General features: G+C 39.8%; 1 protein-coding gene across 1 annotated transcript in view; it reads left to right on the top strand.

The window, feature by feature from the left end:
* Positions 1–2588: 2588 nt before the first annotated feature.
* Positions 2589–9934, top strand: part of LOC119422444 (mesothelin-like protein) — a 14176-nt gene continuing 6830 nt past the window's right edge. The window contains exons 1-11 of the mRNA XM_037689817.1: positions 2589–2654; positions 2761–2931; positions 4713–4862; positions 4956–5020; positions 5133–5262; positions 6857–6942; positions 7034–7163; positions 8795–8985; positions 9126–9216; positions 9309–9438; positions 9513–9703. Coding sequence (XP_037545745.1) covers positions 2589–2654; positions 2761–2931; positions 4713–4862; positions 4956–5020; positions 5133–5262; positions 6857–6942; positions 7034–7163; positions 8795–8985; positions 9126–9216; positions 9309–9438; positions 9513–9703 — 1401 coding nt within the window. The remainder of the gene's footprint in view (positions 2655–2760; positions 2932–4712; positions 4863–4955; positions 5021–5132; positions 5263–6856; positions 6943–7033; positions 7164–8794; positions 8986–9125; positions 9217–9308; positions 9439–9512; positions 9704–9934) is intronic.

Raw genomic sequence — 9934 nt, 5'->3', positions numbered from 1 at the left:
TTCACAGTGAACCCTTTGAACATCGCGCTCCTCAACCACTCGGTTTTACCTCAGAACCTCACTGACTACTACACCCAGCTGGTTTACCAACAGGACAGTAACTTTGACCCATTACTGTGAGTAAAACATGCTGAACCATGCAGCACCCACAACAGTCCCACATACATTAGAGTGTAAAGGATCTTTTTTTGTAATAATAATAATGATAATAATAATAATAATAATAAAGAGCCATTTCGGTTTCTGTGCTCACTAAATAAAACATGTTTGAAGCCACAAAAACGGTTGCAACTGTGTTTATCAACTGGTGGCTCATGGGCCACTTTGTTTGTTTGAGGGGGAGTTTTCCAGTCAGTGAAATGTCTATAATGAATGTTAACATTTATTGATATTTTTACATTTTATGACAAAAGAAAATATTATATTCATGTAAAAAATGGAGGGATAAAGTTTATACCAGTTTTTTTTTTATAAAAAGTAAAAGGCTGGACTCTGCAGGCCCATGTGAGTCATTTTAATTATGGAAATATTAAGTATTTGACTTAGAAGTAGTAAAACATAAATTTAAAGTGTGTCAAAAATTAGGCCATTTTATTGGATTCTGTGACTTGGGTTTTGAAGTGGAAAACAAAAAATTTATTTAATTTGACTTTATTTTTACTAATTCTTATTGTTTTCAAACAGACCATGTCAAGCCATATTTCTTCTAAGCAACTTGTCCTGAAAGTATTCCAAAGAGTTTCTGGGGGATTTGTGAGAAACATCTCGATGTTAAACTAAAAGCTGGATAAATGAAGCAGCTACCAGTGTTCTTGGCTGTATAAGTTGCTGGTTTTGCATAATTTGCATGCCCTGCGACTTATAGGCCAAAGCGATGCATTTATGAATTTTTTTCTCATATTTATAAACCAATTTTTGGCAGAAATATGACCGTTTTCATTCATTCTGACTGAAGAAATAGAACACTACCATTTTCAGCCACTAGATGGGAGCAGATTAGTAGGCATGCTGTTGTATCATGTAATAGGTAAAAGTGGCTACTAAATTCAATTCAGTTTATTTATAAAGAGCCAAGTCACAACAGAAGTAATCTCAGGGCACTGAACAGAAACATCCATACATAAAAATAACAAGTTAACACGATATATCTGAGGAGCAGACTGCTTTGAATTTAATGACACAATCGAGTTGCCATACATATAGACTGCCACCGTCGTCTGCCTGGAGCAACGAATCAGCTTCATTTTGCTGCGTCGTCCCCATGAAATGCAGCTGATTTGACCGACAAAGTACATTTATTAAGCAAAAGGTAGACTGAGACACACCTTTGCTATAATTTCAAGCAAAATGTTTTTACGTGTTAATCTTGTTAATTTCTTGTTAAAGTCCTCCCGTGCACGCTCCCGCGGCCGCCATTTGGCAGCCCATCAATTTTTGGCACAACACCGGCCCACATTTCCGGGTTGTCAGCGGTGACGTGAAAAAAAAAAACGCGATGCATCAGCGGTGACGCATAATAGATGCAACATATACGGCAAAGCGACATATTTATGGATTTTTCCACTTTATTAGACATATTTGGACTGATGCAACTTATAGGGTGGTGCGACAGTATGGTGGAAAATACAGTAAATCTAATCATGCTTTGCTCCTTGAATTTGTATCGTTCACATGATTGCAGAAAATTGACAGGAAAAATGCTAAAATTGCCATTTTCTTTTGTGGGCATAAAAAAAAAACCCAATTGCAATTAATTTCATGTTAGTTTTGGTCAAAGCTTCAAAGAGCTGCAGCAGTAGGACCAAAGACCCACATGTGGCCCCTAAGCAAAGGGGGCCAAGATGGGGTAGAGGTAGGGCAGTCAACTTGGTACCAGAAAGTTGCGGATGGACTCCCAGCCATTCTCACACGTCGTGGTGTCTCTGAGCAAGACATCTAATCCCCACTTTGCTCCCCCGGTGCTTACATACTGCTCCACCTGGGCGTATCTCACATGTTATGGGTTAAATGCAGAAAACTAATTTTGCCCTTGTATAGAAACATATAATGATGACAATCTCAGACTTCCCTTCCCCTAAGTCACAGGTTGCAGACCCCTGCATCAGACAGAACCACACATTATGTCAAATGTGGCCTTCATGCTGCCCTGTGTGACAGATGTGTTTACTCTCTTCACAGTCTACCTCTGTTGTGTCGCTGCGTTGCTCCTGGTCCAGCATTCATCCAGCTGAGCGCAGAAGAAAGTATGATTGTTCTGCTAAACCTCACGACTGTCTGTACAAACCTGGATCCACAGGTACAATCACACATGGACACGTGGTTGCCCTGTTTTTTGGGCAGATGGTCTTTTTCTTCAGAGACTTCTCTCATTTTGTAGCCCAAAAGCTGTTCCTTTGTAATGACTTTGATCAGCCTTGCTTCTTACGTATCCTTAGATCGCTGCTGCTTTGTCGAGTAATTTCGGGGACAACATAGATGCCACGGTCATTTCTGCCCTTGGTAACCAAAGCACCAGCATCTCCACGGGCCAGATCAAGATGATATCACCTGAGACCCTGAAGAATGCTCTGAACGTTCTCGCAAGTGTAATGGGCTGGAGCGAAGGACAGACCAAAGCCATCATCCAGTCATTGATGTCTTCAGGCCTTTTCCAGGTAACTTGTGCCTTCACAGATGAACTTAGGATCACGACTGTGAGAAACCTTGTTAGAAGTGTATTTGGTGTGCCACTTCAACTCTTATTTTTTTAAACCCTTCCAGATCAACAGCTCGTCCTCACTGTTAACGCTGGGCACTCTCATTATGGGCATTCCCTCCAGAGTGTTCCTCAGCATCAGCAGCTCTGAGATCCTAACTGCATCCAAATATTCCTCTGTTGTGGGACACATAAAGTCTGCTCCGAATGTTGTTCAGCAGTCTTTTGTCACTCAGGTACGACAGCTTCTTATCATATGATGGTACGGGGTTGCATTTTACACAGAAAAAGGATTTCCTCAAAGAAAAATAGCAGGGAATATGAAACATACAGTGCAAATAATAAATCATATCTGATCATTTTAGTACAACATGGCATAAATTAAAAGCCACAAAGTTGTATTTTGTGTAAACGTGGCATTTGATTCCATTTATACCGATTTAAAGGGTTGCTGTGGGTACAACTACTTCAAGTGGAAATTCTGATTGTTTGAAGATTGATTTTGTGGAAAACTATGAACATTTAACATCTGACTCAATGTAGATAGATCCACAAATGACCTCAGTTTATTTATGACCAGATTGACGAGCTAATGGCTAGTCTAAGAGGAATAAAGATGGAAGTAGATTTATGCTCTAATACAACTTGAATCCTGTTTATTTTGAAGCCATTTATGCCAACACTATTCTGCAAACTTTTACACTGCTGTAAATTATACTTTACATGGTTATTTACATGGAGGCTTGGGTTTTTTGCAAGCACAAATGGTGACAGCAGCAGCACCCAGCCTTTCATGAAGCTTGGGGCAGTTCTGATATAATTACACCGAAAACCTGTGTAACGCAAAACTAACAGCAATGTAAAGACTGATAAAATACAGTTTAGGTTAAAATATTGGAGTTATTTTGAGACAGTAATGATCCATTTTGGTCCTAGTTTTGCTCAGACTAGCCATTAGCTCATCACTCTGATCTGGGGAAAAATATATCTTCAAAGGGAGTCTATTCAAAGAACTATCTACAACAGGTAAGATATTAATTGCTTTTATAGTGTTTCCACAGAATTTCAGTTAAGATCCAAACTACAACCCAACAAAGTTCAGTCAGGTCATCTGGGCAGTTTATTTTCGTTGAGATGGTTCGTCCTTCATCCAAAGGACTTCAGTTCGAGAAGCCACAACAAACTTAGTCCCACAAGCAGCACACTCACATAATGGACCAACTAGTTTGCTGGTGATGGTTTCTGGGGCCCACCCTCTCCCCCATCGACTCCTCTGAGGCAGCCACAGCCAAAGTGGTTCAAAACATCAAAGTTTGTGCTCAATAATCCAGGTAGAAAATCCAAAAAATGTTCAGTCAGGTCCTCTGGACAGTTTTTTGTTTTGTTGAAACGTTTTGTCCTTCACCCAAAGGACTTCATCACTCAGTCCAGAATTATTGAGCATGAACTTTGATGTTTTGAACCACTTTGGCTATGACTGCCTCAGAGGAGTCGATGGGGGAGAGGGCGGACCCCAGAAACCATTTTAATACCATCAAACTAGTTGGTCCACTATGTGAGTGTGCCGCTTGTGGGACTCCGTTGTGGTTCGTCGGACTGATGAAGTCCTATGGATGAAGAACGAAACATTTCAACGAAAAAAAAGAACCATCCAGATGACCTGCCTGAACATTGTTGGATTATTGAGCATGAACTTTGATCCAAACTACTTTTTTTTCAATAGGTTATATGAAAATTCTCTGAATTATAGCTGGAAGAGTAAAAATATATTTTTTTAAATTATGACTTTTTTTTTTCCACCTCTAACTCCATTAGAGTTATATTAATTAATTAGGTACATATAATAAAAAAATAAAAACTCAAATGAAGAAAAACAGCCATTTATTTAGATCTAGAGTCAGTGCTGACACCAACTTAAAGCTCCACGGGTTATCCATCAATAATCAGCCGGATTCAAACTCCTAACAAACTTAGACTTATTTATTCAACAGCTCACTCTTCTCCATCTTCCTGTCAGATCATATCAGTGAACAACAACAATGAGATGGTCATACAGAACGTTCCAGATGAGCTGGCCACTGAGATCCCTCCAGTTCTGCTGCAGGGCTTCACAGTCAGCAGCAGCGTCGTCGCCACACTCAACAAGAAGACTTGGAAAAAGCAACAAGTAAGGAGACGTTTCTCATTTGAGAAACTGTGAGATATTTAGTTATCTTTGTGTTGTCACTATACATTCATGAGTCTGACTTTGTGCCGTTAGGCTGAGCTGTTCTTCAACGTAATCGCTGTGGAAAATGCCACCGCTGATCTGGGAACTCCAGACAAGTAAGTTAAGTTTTTTTAGAGATTGGTGAGATAATACCCTGCAGATCGATTTCAGTGTACGTGATCCTCACATCGGGACAGTTTATAGCTTACAGTTATGTTTTATTTGCAGTTTGACCTCCTCTGTGCTGCAAGGCTTCACGTGCACGAGCGTGAGAACAATTCCAAAGGTGCAGATCAAGAAGCTGATCAGAGCCTGCAGGAGGAGAGACCAGAGCAAGGTCGTCCTGGAGGAGACGCAGGTGAGTGAAGGCTGCTGGGATGATAAATGTATTTGCAGCACGAGTCGGGGACTTGCAGAACTTTTAGGGAGGACTAAAAAAGTCAAAGTATAAATCATAAGGATGAAGGTCAACGTTTGAGTGAGGCTGCAGTAAATGAATTAAACTTCACGTCCTCTGGAGAGTTTTATTACGAGTGGATTGTCTGACTGATTCAGAAGGTGCATGATGTCGCACGGTCAAAACAAAAGTATTTTGATTTTAAAATTACTTTCAGCACCACATTCAATTCAGTTTATTTCTATGATGCCAAGTCACAACAGAAGTCATCTCAGGGCACTGAACAGAAACATTTATATATAAAAACAACAAGTTAACACTATTTATCTGAGGAGCAGACTGCTTTGAGTTTAATTCCATCATAGATTCTCATCTTGACCAAGCTTAAAGGCGACAGTGGGAAAAAAAAACTCCCTCATGAGGAAGAAACCTTTAGCAGAACCAGGCTCAGGGCAAGTGGCCATCTGCTTCGACCAGCTGGGTTTGAGAGGAACAGATACACAATGGCAGGTCGAGAATCACATGTTAAAATAGAAATAGTATCAAATGAAAACTATTCATTTTATGAAATTAGGTCAGTTTGTCCTCCAGTAGTCTAAGTCTATAGCAGCATAGCAAGTCAACCCTAACTATAGGATTTACTACTACTAATAATAATAATAATACATTTTATTTGTATAGCGCTTTTCTAAATACTCAAAGACGATTTACATGAGTAAAAAATAAATACAAAATAAAATCAACAATGCATAATACATAAAACACAGTAAAACATTAAAAAGGGCACACTTGAACATTAAAACGATTTTAAACAGGTGGGTTTTGAGTTCTTAATAAAGTCTTAATCCCAGTCTTAAAACTGGACAATGTGTCAGTCTTATGGACAGAAACTGGAAGTTGGTTCCACAAGAGAGGAGCCTGACAACTGAAAGATCTTCCTCCCATTCTGCTTTTGGAAACTCTAGGAACCACATGTAAGCCTGCAGTCTGAGAGTGAAGCGCTCTGTTGGGAAAATATGGAACAATAAGATCTCAAATGTGAGATGGAGCTAGGTTGTTGAGGGCTTTGTAGGTTAGAAGTTAAATAGATGCATGAACATTACAATCACCACTGTAGTTTAAACCACCCTCATGGTTTCTTTACACTTTCATACAGCCAGGCTGTCTTGTAACCTTTAAAAGTGACTTTGAATTCTTCAGGATTTCTGAAGGTTTTTCAAAAGTTTTCTTTGGACTTCACAGTCCACTCATCCTACCCGACTGAGAGCATATAGTATAGCAGGGGTGTCCAATCCTGGCCCTTGAGAGCCTCTATCCTGCATATTTGACTTGTTTCTCTGCTCCAACACACCTGAATTAATGGATGAATTACCTCTAAGTGTTCTGCAGGATCAGGATACTTTTACCGTATTGTATAGTTTGTTTTTTTTTAAAAAAAAGAGTAAATTGAACAAATGGAAGACAAATAAAGACGAGACAGGCCTAAAAACAAGTTACCTGGTTTGATTTGATAAAGACATGCAGTCAAGTCTACTTTTTTGCCTCATCTTTCCAGTTGACCTGCATGTACAACTACATCAAAGGAGACTCGGACGCCGCCAGCTTCGAGCTCTACCCTCCTGACATGCTGCTGTACTACAAGTAAGAATGTGTCATTTCTTGTTAGTTACAGGTCAAAAACCCGTATCCTCCTCAGTGACGTGACAGTTGTCTTTTCTGCGTCTCTGTCCAGTTACTCACTGGTGCCACAGAGCAGCTGCAGGTCTTATTTTGAACAGCTGGGCAACGCAGACTTCTCTGTCTTCTCCTCGACCCTCAGCTACAAACGGACTGCTCTGTTTGAAAACGCCAAGAGCTGCCTGGTAAGAGCAAGGAAGAGACTAAATGAAAACTACCATAAATGGTTTCCTCAAACTTCATATAGAAAAAATTAAACATTGACCGTTTTCCCCAATAAATCTCAAACCAAAGAAGCTCAACTCCCGAACCTCATAATTTATTTTTAAAAAGTTTGTTCACTTATGTGTCTGTTCAATAACAATAATTACCAAACACCATCCAGAGCCATATTGTAATTAAATTTCTGGAACAAGAAACATGTCACATATTGGGAAAAAATATTAATCTTTTTGATAAATCATCACACCATCAGCCAGGCTGCATATGCACCCAGCAGCAGCGTGAGTTACACGGTCAAAATCTGAACACAAGGAGAAAAACGGAAACATTTCAACTTTCTTAAACAAAAACAAAAGGCTGACGTGGTAATAAAAACTTACAGAAAACACAAGAAGTCAAGGAGGAACAAAGGAGTGCCAGACTAAAGATGGAGGGAGAAGTGAGGGCATAAACAGGCTGAGACTAATGAGATGAATGGATGCAGCTGAGGGTAATGGGAATGGGGAACAGGTGTAGGTGGGTGTGGCAGGCGCAGAAATTGGCTGTGGAAAAGTACAGAGGAAGAGTGAACTGGCACAGAAGACACTGGGAAAAACTGCAAGATACAGAAAAACAAAAGATGAAATAAATGTGAAAATAATAAACAAATATATTTAAAACAACCCAAACAAGAAAACCCCTGATATTAACTGTGTTAAAGGTGGCCAAGCACAAACAAGTTCAACACTACTGACTAGTCATCACTAATGAGTAATGAGGGAATTAATGTTAGCTGATTGACAGCACGTCACCTTTAGATTACAAACTAACATAACCCTTTAAGATACGTTGTTTAACAACATTTTCCAAATAAATTATATACAACTACACAAAACAGTGTGTGAAGCAGCTAAAGCACTTGTTATAAATACTTGGTAAAAATACAGAACCTCAGTGACCTACACAAGGCGAGGTCAGTGAGCAAGGGCAGGCTGATTCTGGCAGATCCTGATCATCACTCCATGGTGAGTTCAGGTTGCTTCCATCTGGATGCAGGTATCTGCAGCCCAGATGTAGAACAAACAGACTGAAAAGCTCATTCATCTCTCTAGAGATGAGGCTTCTCAACGAACGGTGATGATTTCATGTATTATATTTTAATTTCTCAGTGTCTTGTCTAGTATGGATGTTTTGTGTGCCTACTGACTGTGAAACAAATTGCACCTTGGGGATAATAAATATTCTTGAACTAAATTGAAGAATGCCTTATGTGGAAACTAACATCTTATTAATTTTTTTTTTCTAAACCTGAAAGCTCTTCTCTTGCACAGTCTCATTGTGTGGAATATTCAACAAACTTCTGTAAGAAATCTTTTGCGCTGATTGATTCTGCCATCAAACACAAACAACTTTCTATTAAAAATGAATTGTGAGATTCGTTCAGCTAACAAGCTGGCAATAAAATGTCCTTTTTACTAATTGCGGTGGCTGCCGATGCGAGGCGGATCAACTCAAGTCATTTTAAAATAAAGATTTCTACAAAGAGAAGCAAAACTATAAATGTAGTTTTTCATTGCTTGCATCATAGGGCAATCGTGTCTGTTTTTCATTTAAGGGTGTAACAAACACAAGCTTGACTCGAGATAATATCTCAGTGTTGGGAAACATGTGCTGCGTCTTGGACAAATCCTACATCGTAAACGCTGACCCGTCCATCTTGGAGAAACTCAAGACCTGCTCAGATCTGAGTGATGCTCAAGCAGCTGCAGTTCAGTCTCTGCTGATTGGTGGGAACACATCATATGGGTAAGTCCGCAGCAGCAACAACACATTTAATTTATCATGTTGTTTTAAAAAAAGTCTAAAAGTTGTTAGTTTTACACCTTTTGCAGGAACAAATGTAAGCATCCTTTAGAATGACCAGTTTCTGTTTGACTTACCACCAGCGCTCCTTCAACCTGGAATGACAACACTCTGATCAACCTCGAGCCGCTCCCGTTGTATTTGACCTCGGCCTTCTTTGAGAACTTCAGCAAAGTGAGCAACACGTGGATACTTCAGCAGAAAAAGTCTCAAGGACGATGCTGGAGCGAGACGGATGACGTTTCCTGCCTTTCTCTCCTTCACAGAAAGCAAAGCAAACCTTTTTGAAGAATTTCCTGAACGTTCTCAAGAGGGACGGAGTGAGCAGACAAAAGCGCGGGAAGATGACTGCTGAAATAAGAAACTCTAACAGAGTTAGGTCGAAGCGAGCTACAGGTCAGTCCGTTTCCTGCTTCACACATTTTTGACAAGAAATATTTGATTTTCACATAGTTTTGGTCTTGTTTCAGTCACTGAGTGCACTGTAGGACTGATCACCCATGTGACTATCAGCGACGACACCTTCCCCTTCAGCTATGACGATATAAATCAGTTCAACAGCTGCCTCACTGCTGCCATGGTCAAAGACAACCTGGAGGCCATCACTCAGAAGGTGGATCAGCAGGATTACCTCCAGATTGTCCTCAGCAAGCTGCGACAGGTAAGGAACGCAAAACAATAAAGGAGCGACGGGTTTAAGAGAATTGTTTTATTTTTTAAACTTCGATCCTTAAAAGACCTGAACTACCCCTAACTGCAAATCCAAACTAGAGAAGTTGCATTTCCTGTAAAAATGCAGTGCGAATGCTTATTGTGGAAGAACTTGTTGAAAAACACAAAGTTTATTTTCTCAGTCATCCAGGTATATAACAACAAAAAAGGTTGAATCATG

The sequence above is a fragment of the Nematolebias whitei genome, chromosome 16, assembly GCF_014905685.2.
Source record: "Nematolebias whitei isolate Nwh7 chromosome 16, NemWhi1, whole genome shotgun sequence".
In the NCBI taxonomy this organism is placed as follows: Eukaryota; Metazoa; Chordata; class Actinopteri; order Cyprinodontiformes; family Rivulidae; genus Nematolebias; species Nematolebias whitei.
The sequence above is the reverse complement of the archived record's forward strand: the minus strand, read 5'-3'. Positions and strand labels throughout refer to the sequence as shown.